Consider the following 18,000-nt stretch of genomic DNA (forward strand, 5'->3'; position numbering starts at 1 on the left):
GACAGACAGACAGACAGAGAGACGACAGAGAGACAGGGAGACAGAGACAGGGAGACAGAGAGATCTCCACCAAGTTGTCGTGATTGGTGCTGCAGCTTGAGAGCAGAATGAGGAAGTTGGGGAATGAAGGCCTGACCTGCCAGGGCCTTAGATCAGAATGCAGTAGGAGACTGGGGAGAAAGAGTTAATTTTCTTAGGGTTTATCCACGTTTCACCCGTATCACAGCACTGCCACAGAAAACACCCAACCTGCTGACCCAGCCCCAGGAATATCCCCAGCTGACTGCTCTGTGGAAACTGAGCCCCATCTCTCAACAAACGCCAGATCACTTCACAACTAATCATGTCAGAACTCAGAGAGAAATCAGCTCACTTGCAGCAGATTTAGCTCCTGCAGCACTGAGAGGATCCTGCTCTGCTGGGACATTCTTGGCCCTGGTACAGAGCCAAGGTTTTCTGGTGCCTTCCTCAAGCTCCAGAGTCCTTCCAGACAACATTAAATGCCCATGAGAAGGCCATGGCCTGGGGTCAGACCTCTGTGCTGTTTCCTGGCCCTGGCCTCCCACCTCACCAGCAACCCCCAGGCCGTGCTTATTGTCATTTCCTCGACAGAAAAAGCTCCATTTCAGCCGGTTCTGTGCTGAAACCTGTCCCTGACAACCAGAGCTCTCAGGGCTCCATTTTCTCATCACTCCCGGGCTGTCCCTGGTCCGGATGGCAGAGCACAGACTGAGTGCAGTGCAGACAAGGAGCCCGGTGCTCAGCTGGGGGAGGAGAGATGAGGGAGCAGCTGAGCTACAGGGTAAGGACAGCAGAGATCAGTTCCTCCTGGTGATAAAACACAGGCAGAGGCAGAGACACGGCAGCGCTGAACCCGTTTCTCATTTCCCCTGCAGCCACGAGATGGAGCAACTCATCAACAAACGGCTCTGCTCAGCCACCGGGTTGAGGGACGGCACATTCCATCCCAGCTCCAGCTTACCCAAAGGCTCCAAGCAGCCTCGCTGAATGCTGCCATGGCCCCAGGACAGGCAGGAGCAAGGTCCAAGAGCCGCCTGTCCCACGGACCAGGTGGGAAGCAGGGAGGTGTTCCTGGGTGCCACCCAGTGAAAAGCTCAAACACCATCTCAACTCCCCATGGCAACCCCAACCAAAAGCACATTCCAGCAGTAAAAGTATCTCTGGGACAGTCCCAAGCCTCCACATGTTGCTCTGTTGTGTGGCCTCTGTTGCCCAAGTTCTGGCTGGCTTCTGAAGCCTCCTCCCAGGTACAGAGCTAGAGCAGCCCTTCCAAAATGAGACAATCCAGGGGCCTGGATGCATGGCAAAACAAGGGGAAGGTGAATGAAACTGAAAAGTGGAGAACACTTGAAACACATCTGGGGGAAATCAAGGAAGAAAGCAAAAGGAACACATCCGTTGATGCTCTCTCTTCTCAAGGAGAGCAAGTATTTTTCTCACCAGTTAGACTGATTTAGATAAAAAAAAAACCTTGTGTGGTGGTGGTTACTGATTTGGCTCCTAACCTGGAAAGATGTCAGTAGCACCAGCACTGACACTCTGCTCTCTGCAGGGCGGTCCAGTGTCAGGGCACAGCCCTGCACTGCAAGGAGGAGAAGGTCTGTCCCAAGGGCAAGCAGAGGGAATCAGCAGAGCTTCCCTGGTTGCCACCTAGGGATGGCCTGAAGGGGAGGTCTGTGGCAGCAGCAATACCACCGAGTCCTCAGTACTGGCAAAAACATGCATGTGAAACAGCTCCTTTGTCAAGAAAAAAAGAGTAAGATGATGCATTCAGCAACGGAAATGACATGAAGCAGCAGGTGCTTCACACACTGGTGGCACCAGGGTCACCACAGAGGCTTCAAAGAAAGCAGAGTTTTCAGGGTGAGGCCCTTTTCTCCCCCAGCTGCCCCTTTAGTATCTCCACAGCAATGTGGATAACCAGAAAGGTGCACGCAACATCTTGAAACTAACCAATTACAAACTATTCCCAAAGCAAACAGGCCTATTCTTCCCTTTATCATCATGAGGGTGGCAGTGTGTCCCAGCATGGCAGGGCAAGCACTGCCCTCTGCCAGCCCAGCACCTCAGTATCCCTGTGGGGAACTACTGCCTGGCCACATGGCTGGCAGCGCAGTGCCAGAGGCTGGAAACCCCAGATGATGGCGAGAGGACCACAGGACACCTGAAAGCACCTCAGCTGGGTGAGGGAGAGCACGGTGAGAAGGCCCGGGAAGGAGGCTGGCAGGCAGCTACATGCAGCCCTTTGCCGGAGAAACCCGAGGGTGAGGTGAGCTGAGCTGAGGCGAGGCAAAGAAGCGAAGCGAGAAAAGGCGGTGAGGTGTGAAGAGGTGGAGCCACACGGGGGAGCGAGGCAAGGCTGAGGCGGCACTCTCAGGCTCCTCTCTGCCTCTTGGGCTGCTGCAGAGCTGAGCTGGAGGCTAAGAGGAGAGAGTCTATTCCTGAGGGCTTCTAAAGACAGCAGTACAGTCCAGACGTGGAAACCCTTAATCCCATGTCGCCCCCTACACTCGCAGAGGGGTGTGGGACGTGAAGCGCTGCCCCACACATCATGGCGGCCCCGAGCTCCCCTCAGCGCCACTCCCGCCATGGTGGGGCAGGACCGGGAGGACCCTTCCGCACGTCAGCGGGGCGGGGTTCGGGAGGCCCCAAGCGGCAGGAGCCGTCGGAAATGCCTCCCTCGACACGGGGAGCCCCGGAGGTGCCCACGGTGCGGAGCGGCCCCGGGGCGATGAGGGACCCCTGTTCCGCTCCGCTCCCCTCCGGGGCTGGGGTGCGGCGGGTCCCCCCCTGCTCCCTCAGGGCACCCACCGCAAAATGGCGGGCGGCTGCCCCGGAAGTGCTCGGCGGGCGGGGAGGCGCCCAACATGGCGTGGTGGTGCTGGGCCCGCGCCGGGGCTCCGCGGACGCGCAGGTAACGCCAGAGTGGGCAGAGGAGGGAAGAGGTGGGGTAGGTGAGGCGGTGCTGACGGCCCCGCATCTCTTTTTCCTCCGCAGATTGCCGGTGCTGCTGGAGCAGCGACAGGGTTTCCGCCGGGCGCGTCCGCCACCCGCGGAATCTCCGGCGGGCGCCGCCGAGGCGCGTCCCGTCCCGCAGCCCCACCGCCGCCGCAGCCTCTTCCCGCCGCCGCCCCAGCCGCCGCCGCACACAGGGCGCCCCTCGCCGCAGCGCTTGGTCAAGCCGCTGATCTTCGCGGTGGGGGTGAGTGGTCCGTGCGGGATGGGGGCTGCCGTGTGCGGTGGGGAGAGGAGGGAGGGGAGGGACCGCGTACGGCAGCGGTGCCTCAGGTGTCACCGAGGGGCAAGAATGGCTCGGGGATGGGTAACGGAGGAAGGGCGGGTGTCGGAACCCCAAGGGGAGCCTGGTTCCCTCGGTCACCAAGGGACCGTGCTGGGGATGGCGCCTTCGTTTTAGCTTGCACGGAATCACAGAATGAGCTGGGTCAGTAGGGACCTTAAAGGTCATCCGGTACCAACCCCCCATGCCTGGGCAGGGATTCCTCCTCTTCGGGCATCTCCGAGCCTCCTCCAACCCTGCCTTAAACACTTGCAGGGTTGGAGCATCCTCCCCGGAAAGACGGGGCTCACCACACTGTCCCACTCCTCCCAGTTCACAGGCTCTGCCTTCGGGTCCGCCGCCATCTGGCAGTACGAGTCGCTCAAGTCGCGGGTTCAGACCTATTTTGAGGAAGCTCGGGCAGACTGGTTGGATAAAATCCGCCCGCAGAAGAGGGGTGACTTCAGAAAGCAGGTACAGAGAGCCAGGCTGGCTTGTCCACACACGGGTGGGTCCCTGCAGAAGTGTAAAACATCACCCTGCCCTCCCTCTGGTGCCCTATTTCTACAACAAATACTTGGCTTGTTTATCCAGATTTTTAAGTTGAGGAAAGAACAGGCTCTTAACAAATTACAGTAGACATTTCCTTACAGGAAAAACTGATGGAATTAGTTTTAGAAAGCTGTACCTCATGATATCACTGCAAAAGCCACTGGACAAAAATACCAAATTCACCCTGAAATACAAGGAAGAAAGGATATCTCAACTAGATAATGTAGAGACCCTAAGTCTTCTCAAAAGTAAACAAGAACTCTTGAAGAGGACAGAGCTAGCTTAAATTCTGAACCTTAAGCATTAATTTTTTTTAATGATCTGTCTTCTGAAGTGCATTTGTATTTTCATCCTGAACTTCAAAAATTAGGGTTTAGAGGGCTTTTTTCTCTGAAACCTGACATTTCTATGCAAAGGCTTCTGAGTTTGGGCAGTAAGAACAAAAAAAGTATTTGGTATAAATGTAGCAGACATGGCAAAATCTTCAGTCATTTAGTTTTCAATTAAGTGCATTTAAAACTAAACTAAATATATATATGTTATATGTCTGTTTCAAGGTAGGAGCTGTTTGTGTAATGTGTAGCTGTGTGAACTTCAGTACTTCTTTTGAAGCTGATATGTTGTGGGTTAACCTTGTTGACAGCTAAACATCACACAGCTACTCACTCACTTTCCCTGGAATTACCCAGTGGGATGGGGGAAGAGGAAAGGAGGAATAAAAGCAAGACAATCTGGGGGTAAAGATAAAACATCAACTAAAAATATATTCAGTAAGTGAAGGAGCAGGGGGATAATAGAGAAAAAAAACACCCAAAAGAAGTGATACAAAGGTAGTCATTTGCCATCTCCTGTGGGTAGAGCAATGCCCAGCCAGTTCATGAGCAAAAGATGGCTAAACCTCCCAAAATCTTCTCTTTTTCTCTTTTATTGCTGAGCATGACATATGGTAGGGAATATCTCTCTGGTTACTTCAGGTCATCTCTCTCCTCCCAGCTTGTTGTGCACCCCCAGTCTATTCACTGCAGGGGCAGAGTAAGAGAAAGAAAGGCCTTGATGCTGTGCAAATACTGCTTAGAAAAAATGAAGACATTTCTATGTTATCAGTACTGTTTCAGTCAAAAATCTAACATGTAACACTAATGTATAAGCTGCTATAAACAAAATTAATACTATCTTAGCCAGGCCTAGTGCAACCTGCTTTCTGGCTCTGTGCAGGTGAGATAATGGTTGTCAGTTCAAATTATAAAAAGAAAATTATTTCAAATATTGTTTTTCCTCAAAACCTGAAGAGAAAGATCTGTTGATTAGCTATCAAAAAAACCAACAACAAACCAAAACCAACCAACCAAACATACAAACAAGCAAAAAACAACACCTGCCCTATTTTTAACAGGATTAAACTCCTAACCCCCATCTTCAGCTGTTAAGTTACATTTTTAAAAGTTCAGGATCTCCTGATAGCTGCTTCAAACATTTGCTTCTTATATTTTAGGAAAATCATATTTGTTTAGTGTTCTTGTATTATAGGAAATACCAGTACCTCTATCCTGTGCCAGAGAATTAAACAAAAATGCAAGGAAGTTGTTATTTGACATCAAATAGTGAATGACTTGTTTCATACAGCATTATTTCCCCTGGTCTCCAATCTACAGATAGTTTTTATGATGTTGTCCTCATCCATATGATTGGACAGTCATTGAGCTGTTAATGAAATATTTGTCCAAAATTACTCTGAAAGCTGAGGAAGATAAAAAGGGGTTTGTCTGTTTGCTGACTGCACTCAAAATCAACTTTTTTCAGGGGTTTTAAACTTGGAGGAGGGCTGGGTGAGCTGGCCACAAGGGGGAATGGATTCCACATCTTGTGAGCCACCTCTGCAAAAGTGACCCTGGCACAAAAGTGGAATCTGTCAAAGGTGGGTGGTGTGATGTTAGACAGCATTAGGGTAAAGCTTGGTTGAGGCAGGGTTTATGCTAACTTTGGCTGTCATCATGGGTTAGATCTTTGTCTAGTACAAGTAGAGGTTAACCATGAAGTTGTGTAAAAGGGTGTAACCCCATTTTTTTTGAAGAAACTCTTCATCTCTGTTAGGTTTTTTTATGAAAAGGAGGATAGATCTCTGTCCTTCAGCGAGGAAGTGCCAACTTGAAGAGCTAAACCAGTCAGAAATTGAGGGGGTTGAAAGAGATGTACTTGACAGATTTCAAATAAATGCTTTCCATTCTTAAAAAGTTAGACCCTTGTGAGGCTGTTTCTGAAATGGCCCTGATGTACATCAATTCCTTTTCAGATTAACAGCTGGTGGAATAGCCTGACTGAGGGTCAGCGAACTGTGACAGGTTGGTGTTAGCTTACAAGTATTAGACATTCACAGGAAGAGAAATATGGCAAACAGGTACAGTATGTTAAAACAGATGGCTTTCATACCACATTTAGGTTGTTAGGCACAAAGCAGTGTAAACTTCCACCTGCACATATGCTATTTCTGCTACACTTCCTTCTCACAAATTATGTTCTGTATGCATTATTAAAATTCCCATGCATCTTTGTGAGAGTATAGAGGATTAGCTAGAATCTTCCAGGCAATGTTTTTCTCAGGAACTGTGAAAAACAACAAGTGCTTTTACAAGGAATATGAGTATATATTCCACTGGTACCTGGAAATGAAGCTCTGGTAATTTTTTTCTAGTTTTACATACACAGTGTTGAACACAAGAAGCAACTGTCTTGTGAGCTTTTCTTTGGTTATGCTGTGGTTTTGATGGGTTAACCTACCCATTACTTACACTTGAAACCCCCAAGTGAAATATATGGAGAAAAATTGATGAGTACTTGATTAAAATCTAAGTAGCTTAGCCATACCTTTCATATATATTCTACAAGTTAACAAGTCCTGTCAAGAGGTTTTGTGCAGTGCTTTGAAATTGCTCAAGCCAAGTCACAATAAAAATACAAATATTGTACTGGGGTGGGGTGTGTGTGTGTGTGTGTGTGAAGATCCATATTCTGTAGGCCCTAGAACATTCCTCAACATGAATTTAATCTAACAAGCAATATGAATTCTAATTGGTAGACCCAGAGCCATTTGGATATTAAGCCCTAGTTGCCATGACAAGGTTGGGCTTAGTGTACTGGAGTTGCTAAAAGTTCTCCAACATCTCGGTGTAGCATGCAGGAAAATATTTCCTCTAATAAAAAAGCATGGTGGAACAGGATGGAGTGCCAGGATAAATCTTAAAATTTTGGTTTTGGGATTTGTATACCATAGTTTTTCACAGTTCTTATGTTTTGTTGCAAATTTAAAATAAATTCATTATGTGACATTAACTATTCTGTAAGGGAGCACAGTTGTTTTCCCCTTTAATATTTCTAGCTATGATAGATTAATTCCCTGAATGCTTGGATAAACATAGAGGAGGCAGTTCAAACAACAGACAATATAAAATATAAAATATAAATATAAATATAAATATAAATATAAATATAAATATAAATATAAATATAAATATAAAGCTGTGCATTTGCTTTTTCCCAAAGGTAACCATGCCTTAGCAATGCCAACTCAACTTTTTATGCTTGATCTCTAGCCAGTATCTCTGCAATTACCTCAAAACCAAATCTCCTGAGAAAACAGAAGGGATGTATACTGTGTGTCTATCCTCCCTTTAGCCTCTGTCTGCAGTTAAATACAGCTGTGCAGCAGATTGGGGGCATTTGGGAATAAGCAGATAGAGGCAAAAACTGCTTAAGCTGGCTTGTGTCATTGGTTCTGTAGTGAAGTAGAATTTTGAAATAATAGCTTGAATGTCCCAAGTACAGATTTTCTGTCACAGATTTTGTCACATTCATTCATTGTACTGTATGTTAAAACTGTTGCAATTACATGTCATATTTCTGAAAGACACTATATAAATAGTAAATATAAATATATACATTTATAAATAATATATATATATATTTATATATAAATATATAAATATAGCTTTCAGTATTTTTTTTCTTTTTCTAAGCTTTATAAAGCAAGAAGTGGATACTGTGGAAAAAAAAGCATGCTTACTCTGGAATGCTTGTTCACAGTAAGCATCATGGAATGTTCCATTCATAATTAACTCTTATACTTTTTTTTTCCCCTTAATAGGTATCATAGCTGCAAATGTCTTTGTGTTCTGTTTGTGGAGGCTGCCTGGTATGCGACGGGTTATGTTTACATATTTCACCTCAAATCCATCCTCTAGTAAGTGAACAGTAATTTGGAATTATCTCTACTGGGATGTAATAAAACCTCTGATCCTGTTTTAAGTACTGTTGCCCTTCAGACCTCCTAATTGACCTTTTTGCATTGTCAAGGCTGCTGGTTCAGTGAGGAGAGGCAGGAGCTTTTTGAAAATGAATTTTTCTTTGAGTCTTTCTCTCTAGCAAAATATTTTTGTATAGGTGCTTATGTAATATATTAAAAATCTTTTACCATATACATATAAAATCTCTTTTTTCCTTTCAAAAGAGTAGATGTGTTATAAGATAAATATTTTGTATGAAGCATTCCTCAACAGATGAATAAGATATTCTAAGGTAGTTGCTTGTACAGCTTGCATATTTCTGGGTCTTACCTTTCAGAAAGCATAGCATGGAATTTGTTATTTGTTACTTTTTTGGGTTTATTACCTAGCCTGTATTTGAGAAGTCTAAGCATAATTAGCCTATAGCATGTCTTGAGAAACTTCTAGTCTGCATGATGTGCAAGTTGAAGCAAATTGAAACACTTACTTTTTCTTTTTCCTTGTTTTCCTCTTTTGTAGAAGCTGTGTGTTCTCCCATGCTGCTCTCTACATTTAGTCACTTCTCTCTATTCCACATGGCAGCAAACATGTATGTTTTGTGGAGCTTTTCCAGCAGCATCGTCTCTCTTCTGGGATGTGAGCAGTTCATTGCAGTGTATCTTTCTGCAGGTAATGTTCAAGAAAAATAAATTTACAACACTTAAAAATACTATCATATATTCACACAAGTAAAGTGTGTGCAGGGTGAGTGGTTGTACTATGACAGATGGTCAGCACTCACTCCCACACAGTGCCCTATACTAACTGCAGGTGCTGTCATACAGAATTCTGTTGGGTTTGGGATATTTGGCTTCAAAATACTGTGACAGTACAAGTGACTGGGTTTATGTCATGCTTAGCTACCCAAATAAAATGGTTCTTAATACATCTTCATGGGCATTCCATGGGAAAAGGTGGTTAATTCAAGTTACAACAAACACCTCCCCTCTCAAAAAATAAAACACACAAACCTCCAAACTGCACCACCTACAGGAGCTTCTTTAGGAAGCTGTACAGGTAACATAGTTGTACTTTTCTTATGCTTGTCTGCATTGCTGGCATTGTTTACACCACTCATTTTTGCTTTCTAGGGGTTATCTCTACTTTTGTCAGTTATGTTGCAAAAATGGCCACTGGAAGGTTTGAACCCTCCCTTGGAGCTGTAAGTATCTCAGCATTTGAGACACCTTATCTTGCTCTCTGAAGCCACAGGCAAACCCTGCCATATTCTTTAGCCTGCTTAAAAGCCCAAAATATCTTTGGGATAGTGGAAGCTAGGAAAATTTACCAAAAGAAAGTACTCAGGTGGTGATGTCTGTGTAAGAATTTGCCTGTTTCTCAAATATATTAACTCTTGTAGCAGCAGCCCAGAAGTACTGCCACTTAATGACTTATAAATTAATACTTACCAGCAGGAGCTCATGTCACTGAGCAGAGTTCACTTCTGTAACTTACTTTGTTAATCTTAGTGTATAATTGTGCATCACAGTAATCTATAATTGAAGATAGAACACTTTAGAAAGATAATATAATCAAACAGATAAAATCAGCACATGATGCTACTGGAAGTTGTAGGGCATGCTGTGCAGTCCTGCCAAAATCCTCACAGTGTGAAAGAACTGAGGCAGGCCAAGGAGCTGTTGTGGTTGTCTGCTTTTTACAAGTATTCTTGGCAGGAGAGTATTTCAAAACACCTTACTTGTGTTAAGTTTAAGGCTATAACTTAGCCATTTACTGGGTTTTAGAGGCTTTCTAACTGACTTTACTAAATATTTTTGATAAAAGACAAAAGTCAGATCTTATTTTTCAATTGGACTGAAAAAGAAACCTGTTGAGCAATCCCTAGAGCAGCATTTTTATACTTCTTTCTATTTATTGTCCCTTTGTATGGTCAATAAACTATACCTGGAGCAAGTTACCTTCCATTAGTCTTATTGATCTGAACTTGCTGAAATTACCAGCCTGTGCATTAGTTTCCTGCATTCACAGCCTTCCCATTGAGATATTTCATGGATACAAAAGCCCATGGTCAGTTTAGTACAGACCAGGGAATTGCTTGTTTCTTTGACAAAAGAGTTCTTGTTCTTGTCCATGTGTTATTTTTCTTGTTTTGGTACCAGCTTCAGAATTATTCCTTTCATATGAGATGTTTGTGTTTGATTAATACATTAGATTCCAAGGGTTCACTGAGGAAAAAAAGTAACAGAAAAATTTATCTAAAATAAGGGTGGTAATTTCCTAGTTATCTAAGAGCATCTGTGGGGCATTTTTTTTCCCCCAGTATTTCTATCTGCAGATGCTGAAATCAAGTAACAGTGTCTTGCTTTGTTGTTATTCTGAACTTATTGTGGTGCTTGGTACTTTTTGGTTTACAGGTGGGTTGCATTTGAAAATAAAAGCTGAAAGGAAAAAGGAAAATAATGATTCCCTTATGTAACAACTCAACTTACTGTCATGTATTCTAATGTATTTACAGTCAGGAGCTATAATGACTGTCCTTGCAGCTGTCTGTACAAAGATTCCAGAAGCAAAACTAGCCATCATATTTCTTCCAATGGTCACATTTACAGCAGGAAGTGTAAGTGCTTTTGTATTTCAAAGAAATTCTACTTTTAAAACTATTTCCTCATACCTCTCCAGTATCTGAGCATGTGTCCCCCTCTTTCTGTTTCTAAGCTGTTAAATGTATTTTAAAATATATTTAAAAGTATTTAAATGTATTATTTGTTATTTAAATTTATTTAATTGTTATTTAAATGTATTTTAAAAGACAGAAGTCCTAGAGACTGGTTGTGAATTGTTGCAGCCTTGCATGGTGATTACACAAGTTTGTAGTGAGTTTAGAATTATCTTAATTCCACCCCCCATGGGTCTGTTTCCAATCAGTTCTAAGAGGTGAAAGAAGTTGGGAGGGACACTGCTTTACCTGCCTGAGGAAATGTCCATCCACATATTGTTCTTTCTGTTGGGCAATACTTTTTATAGCAGCACTTGTTACAGGCTAATCTAATACTAATAACCTCTTTCTGAAGAAAAAACTGATCAATGAGATGGGAAAAACAGAATTTCACTTCTGAAGGGAAATAACATCCCATCTGTGGAGGAATATCTGCCTCCCTATTTGGGTACCATCTTTTGATGATTTTAAGAACACTGTTGATATTAGAAAAAGGAGTCCTGGTACTACACATGAAGAAAAGCCTCAGTGGTTTATTCCTGTTTCATTGAGTTCTTGAAAGTATATCCACTGCCCCATTTAGGAAAAGCTTCTCATGTATGTCTTGACTTTATTAACTCATCTTTGATCCACTATTTAAAATTGGCTTAGTCTTCTACCTAAAGCAGTTAAGCTTTGTCATTTCAGGAACATGAGATTTAATATTTTTTGTAAATGAAGCTTACAGATTTGAATAAAAGTGTTCTTAGGTACAGCCTTCATATTTTTCTGTTGTTTTTTTCATGGTATCCTTTAACCATATCTTTCAAAAAAGATGGCCAGGGTAGAAATATTTGAGAGCATTGCCATAAGGAAGTACACAGATGAGAGCAACATTGGCTCTTGAAGCATAAGCATTGGAATCATTTTAGCCCTGAGTAATTTTAGCCCTTCCATGTGACTGTTTTTCTAAACTTTGTGCTCCTTTAGCCTGCATTACATATATTGTAAATCAGCTTTGAAAGTAAACAATCCAATGTAGAAGTGTATTGGTAGCTTTAGGAGAGACCAAGCATTTGAAAAAGACACATTTCTGCTCTACCTATTCTGTAGCTGCTTGTGTCTGTTTTGTCAGCACATGCAGCTAAGAGCTTAGTCTGGTTTGGGGTTTTTTGTTTTGGTATTTTTGGGGGAGGGGAAGGGTTTTTTTAATTTTGTTTTTTTGTTTGTTTGTTTGTTTTTTGTACAATAGATGTTTTGATACCAAAGTTAGGGAATATTTTTTGATCTAAAATTTTTGTTCTATGCCAGAATATGAAACTTTGTTATCAGTGGCCATGGCTGCAACTGATCCTGTCCATTCCATGTTCTGTTCCTTTCCAGGCTTTAAAAGCCATAATTGCATTTGATACTGCAGGGCTTGCTCTAGGCTGGAGACTTTTTGACCATGCAGCACATCTTGGAGGAGCTCTCTTTGGAATGTAAGTTTGTGTTTACTGACCTCTGGTTTGTATTTAAAGTCATCCTATATTTTTTTAATCTCTTCTTCCTTTTCTCTCTGAAGTTTGGAGAGTTGTCTTGAGGAGCACTGAAGGCAACTCACCATTATCCTTGTGGGACTATAAAATGGTGTGGGAAAGACTGTTGGTGGATGTTTAGAACTGAAAGAAATTGATCTGAACTGCCTTAGAATGGTAGAGTAGATGTCAGATTGTCCTGTCATCAGAACCTTGGCTGGATGTCTCTGTCTTCCCAGCACGCTGAAGACAGTCTAAAGGCAGAAAGGACTGACACAAAACACAGCCTGGACAAATTAAAATAATTTTATAATTAAGCAGCTAAGGAAATTTTGTCTTGGTTTGTTCCTCTAATTGCCAATTTAGAGAGAGCTACAGAATTAGCATAAGTTCAGGCCAACATTTTTTGAGCTGCTTCTGCTGCTCTTTGGCACTGTTGTTGTTCTTGTGTGCAGCCTTTCTAATTGGGAAGAAGTGCTAGAAACCTCTTTTGTAGGAAACAGTTCTACATTGACCCATGTTTGAACTATTTTACCAAGTTGAGTTTTTCCCCTTCTGCCTGATCAGATGCAGAGAAAATTGTATGCTTATTGCCAAGATCATTTGTAAGCATTTTATGTAAACATTTTAATATCCTACCTCAAATTTAACTAGGCCAGACAAAGAACAAGTGAAGGACACTTAATTTTGGTCTACAGACTGGTTTGCCTTTGTCAGTAAGTTCTGTTCTGCACAATCTCCTTTTCTCCCCTTCTCTGGTCCCACAAATACATTTGATACAGTCTTGCTGGTTCATAACTCTTTTCTGCCATGCTGTATTTATATCAGCTTGTTCATGATAATGCACATTCACATATTATGGGGATAGAGTAGCAGCTGCAGTAAAAACTGTCTTGAGTTGACAAGTGTCATGCATTGCTCAGCTGTATATATTCTACCTGTATCTTCTGCTCTGTGATCACTTCATCCAGCAACAGGGCCTCTATTTTAGGCCATGTGTTGAGTGGATAAAGTGTTTTCCTAGACATTGGCTCACAGAGAACTGTCCACTTTGGAAAGCAGCTATAGTAGTGAAAGGAATGGCCACTTTACTTGGCAGTGGCTGTTGCCTCACATAAACCTGTTTTTGTTATTCAGGACTCAGGTGTGAAGTTAGGCTTGTGGGAGAACATTTAATCTATTTCCATGCAGTTGTTCCCCCCCCACCTCTCCTCTCCACCATATTCCCCCCTTTGCTGAATTACATTGGTATTCATCTGTCAGCATATAGAGCTCCCTATGAATGTAAAATAAACTACAGTACTTTGATGGAAAAAAAAATCTTTGTTTAGATGTTTATGTAAGAAAATTCACATTTAATGGAATGTGGCTGTTCATTATGGGGCAGTTGGATTTGCAGATGAGAAAAATACTTGGTAGTGTAAAGTAAGGATTAGCACAAGCAACAGTACTGTTTTAACAGTCCCTTGAATGGAAATTGCTTTTTCATAGAATCATAGAATGGGCTGGGTTGGAAGGGACCTCAGAGATCACAAGTCCAACCCTTGATCCACTCCCCCCGTGGTTCCCAGCCCATGGCACTCAGTGCCACATCCAGGCTCTTTGGAAAGATCTCCAGACACGGAGAATCCACTACTTCCCTGGGCAGCCCATTCCAATGCCTGATCACCCTCTCCAGAAAGAAATTCTTTCGAAACTCCAACCTAAACCTCCCCTGGCACAACTTGAGACCTTTTGTGCCCTCTTGTCTTGCTGAGAGTTGCCTGGGAAAAGAGCCCAACCCCCCCCCCTGGCTCCAACCTCCTTTCAGGGAGTTGGAGAGAGTGATGAGGTCTCCCCTGAGCCTCCTCTTCTCCAGCCTCAACACCCCCAGCTCCCTCAGCCTCACCTCACAGCACTTGTGCTGGATCCCTTCACAGCCTCCTTGCTCTTCTCTGGACCTGCTCCAGCACCTCAATCTCCTTCCTGAACTTCCTGAGGGGCCCAGAACTGGACACAGGACTCAAGCTGTGGCCTCACCAGAGCTGAGCAGAGGGGCAGAATCCCTTCCCTGGACCTGCTGGCCACGCTGGTCCTGAGCCAGCCCAGGATGCCATTGGCCTTCTTGGCCACCTGGGCACACTGCTGGCTCCTGTTCAGCTTCCTGGCAATCCAGACTCCCAGGTCCCTTTGCATCTTTTTTTTCTAACTAGAAATCCTGAGAGCATTACATCAAAGACATGAAAACTGTTCATTGTGAGGACTGAGACAAGCAAGAACACAAAGAGGTTCTCTTGACTATTAGGGGTCAAGAGAACAAGTGACTTACCTGCCACTTACCCCCAGAATATTTTTCTTTCTGCTTCAGTTTTTCTTGCCTCCTGTTCTAAGCATTTGATTTACTCAATTTTAAAAATCAACCTGCATCCTCAGATGCAGAGAAAAGGTGCAGTTAGTTTTTTTGTGTTTTCTTCCTCAGGTGGTACGTGACGTATGGTCATGAGCTCATATGGAAGAACAGAGAACCCCTGGTGAAAGCTTGGCATGAAATGAGGACAAAGAACACAGGAAAGGGAGGAGGTGGAAGATTTAGCTGATTCTAATCCTAGAGATTCTTTGTGCCCAAGTGGTAAATTACTTGAAGACATGGGATTGAATTGGTTTAAGGTTTTTTGCTGCTCCACATAGAAGCACCTAAGGAGCTGAAGTTTCTAATGTAAGCTGCAGTTACAAAAATGCATATCAACTGAAAATGAACTCTGACAGAGGTGGAACAATAAAGGTTTTTATCCTATTGCTTTCTGAGATAAGTCTGCATCATGTTTTTTAAAGGAGGAATAAAAAAAAAGCAACCAGAAGCTCTGTCCAAAAAAAGCTTCAAAATGGGGTACAACTGGTTAATACTTAAGAAGGTAAAAAATTTTAAAACTAATGAAGTTATTGGACAACTCAATTTCTTACAAGATCCCCCTAATGCCAGCCTTTCCTAGAAGGCACACCTTACAGATTGGGCTCAACAGAAGGCTGATGTGGTGAAGTTCACTGGTCTTTAGTGCTGAAAAGATTGGATGAGATGAGCCAGTTGTCTCTCTTGAAACTTAAAACTTTAAATACACGAAGCCATGCTGGATTGTTTGCCAGAGCTTACATACTGGTTAATAGTCCAGCTTTATGCATCAGCTGTGGCTTATTCAACCTAGGTTTTTCATTTCTATCTCTTCTTCCAAGATGCTGGCACATGTTATTAGAAGTTATTACTATGTTTTGTTTTGGTTTTTTGCATAATTACATTCAGCCTAAGTTGTTCTTTCACTGAAGTTTTGGATATTTTACAATGTTATACTGCTTTATGTATTCTTTTACTGCATTAGGGTTTTTTGTTTGTTTGTTTGATTGGTTGGTTTTGGGTTTTTTTTAAGCTGTGCTGTATTGCTAGTTTCCTTTGAGGTTTTTTTCTAAGAATTTAAACTGGTAACATTTGGTTCAGAATGTTCCAATTCTAGGAAAAAATGCAGCTTCAGCAAAAATAAATGAGGTAACTGAGATCAGCAACACTGCAACAGGAAACAACTGCTCAAGTAAACCTGAGGGCAGTACCAGGACCAATGTTCCTGTTGTACAAACAGAAACAAAACCTGGATTTTAGGTGTGCTGCTACTCTGCCTGTCCTGCAAGGGCTGAGGAGTGTGCCCAGATAGGAGCTGATGGGTTCAAGCCCTTGACTCTTCCCTGTAGGCTGAATTAGTGATTTCAGGTGGACTGACTTGCCAAAGAACACATTGCATCTGTAAGCAGCATTTGTGAATTTTTACTTTCTAGCAGTGTCTCCAAGAAAACAAATTTCCTGTAGGGATGAACAGTGCATCATGCTAAATGGCACCAGTTGTAATAAATGATGGAGTACAAAATTGTTGTGAACTCCCTTACTGCCACAGGCCAGTGCTTCAAGTCTTAATTTATTTCTCTCTTGCAAAATGAGCCAGTTGAGGAATTGTTCCTTTCAGGCCTGCTGACTTAAACACTAGAAAAATGAAAGAACTGGAGTATCTAATATTCCTGTGCTCTGCTCCAGAAGCTTTCTATTTCTGATCTCTTACAGCTTTTCCTTTCCTGCTTCCTTTTGTGATACAGGACAACTGTGCCAGTTTTTAGGACCTCAAGCCCCTGGCAGAGGGCAGTGACCATGCAGCTCCACACAGCACAGCCAGCAGCAGCCACCTCCTTCATGGCCAGGGAGGAACCAGCAGCATCAGAAGTTGGCCACTGACCTGGCTTGTCATAAGGGAATATTTCATGCCAAAGCAACTCAGAAGTGATAGCTCACAATATTTTGCTTGTTGGTATAACACCTATCTGCTCTCTTTGCCCACTTCCATTTATTTTTCTTCCTTCTCTTCTTTGTGTTACCTCTTGTCTGCTCAACAAGTGACCTGGTCTCTTCCACAACCATTTACTTACTTGCTGAGGGTTTTTTACAGACCCTGTCTGAGAGCAGCAGGGAGTAATACTGCAGGAAATGCACTGTATAAATCCTGAGGGACTTATTTTACAGGTCTGCAAGAACAAACCAGTGCTTACCTCAAAGTCTGGAAGTCATGTCCCTGTCTCATTTGTAGTCTCCCTCTCATGGTCTGTCAGAGCTGCTGAGGCAGTGTTTTCAGGCTGACACTTCAGAGGCAATGCCTGTACTTCTGCTGGGTTCTTAAAAGTTGCAGGGACCTCACAGCTCCTGGGAAACTGAAAAAGAAGGTTCAGAAGTCACTGTCTTTTCAATCAGTGGCTGTGGTTTGAGGGTCTGAAGTGCCACCTTGACAGCACTCATCATTCTGAAGGCTGCACAGTAACCCAATCTTCCTCATTTGTATGAAGCCCAGAGGTACTGAAAGCTGGTATAATAACACTGACATGGCAAAGCTGTATGTTTCATGTTGGTTGGCTTTGTCTGACAAAGGAAAACTACTTTCTCTGATCCCAAAGGACTTCCAGACTGCAATAGGGAAGTCAGTACTTGTCAGACAAGGAGTGGCCTGGAGTTATGACAGCTCTCTGGAGTAGGAAAGATCTCTCTGGCAAGCAAAACCTGGCATCAGTAAATGCCAGTGTCTCAGTATTTACTCACACCTTGGAATGGCAAAGGAATGAGAAGAATGAAAAGACACACCACTGAAAAACTAAAAAAAACCAATACAAAAAAACCCCAAACAAACCAAAAAACCCACCAAACACAGAAAACCCAACAAAACCCAACCACCTAAAACAAAACCAACTACAGAGACTTTTTTTTTTCCTCCCCTTATTATTATGAATAAAAATACAAAGTGGTAATTATGCAGCCACTTGGCAGTGACAGCAGCTGGTGTTTGTTTGGAGGAAAAACAGCAATAAGGATAAAACCATACTTAAGCATGAAGAGACACAATCCTTCATCCCTTTTCAATAGTGTTAAGAAAGTGCTGTGGTCTTCCCATGTTGAAGGAATATTTTGTTTCAGTGTAGTGATCTACTCTATTGAAATTGTTTTTTAGTATTAAACAGTTTGAGCTTTCTGCCCCCATTACTGGCAGCTACAGCTGTTTTGCTTTCTGATTTTATGTTTTGCCTTTGCCTAACTGTTGCAGTATTTTCCCCCCCCCTCCACTTTTAATCATGATAAATCTCTTCTAAATACAACTTTTTAATCTC

At 43.0% G+C, this 18,000-nt stretch overlaps 1 protein-coding gene across 2 annotated transcripts; it reads left to right on the plus strand.

Moving 5' to 3' along the window:
• The first annotated feature begins 2,850 nt into the window (after positions 1-2,850).
• PARL (presenilin associated rhomboid like) lies at positions 2,851-15,123 on the plus strand. Of its 2 annotated transcripts, XM_030456418.1 has the most exons (10): positions 2,851-2,935; positions 3,019-3,223; positions 3,632-3,772; positions 6,141-6,189; positions 7,989-8,084; positions 8,647-8,796; positions 9,258-9,328; positions 10,643-10,744; positions 12,206-12,303; positions 14,798-15,123. In XM_030456418.1, exons 1-10 carry the CDS (start codon positions 2,889-2,891, stop codon positions 14,913-14,915), a joined length of 1,077 nt encoding a protein of 358 aa, XP_030312278.1. In that variant the 5' UTR covers positions 2,851-2,888; the 3' UTR covers positions 14,916-15,123. The 2 variants fall into 2 exon arrangements, with proteins under 2 accessions (XP_030312278.1, XP_030312279.1); XM_030456419.1 differs by lacking the exon at positions 3,632-3,772 and having other exon boundaries at positions 14,798-15,120.
• The last annotated feature ends 2,877 nt before the right edge of the window (positions 15,124-18,000 follow it).

The sequence above is a fragment of the Calypte anna genome, chromosome 9 (assembly GCF_003957555.1).
Source record: "Calypte anna isolate BGI_N300 chromosome 9, bCalAnn1_v1.p, whole genome shotgun sequence".
Classification (NCBI taxonomy): domain Eukaryota; kingdom Metazoa; phylum Chordata; class Aves; order Apodiformes; family Trochilidae; genus Calypte; species Calypte anna.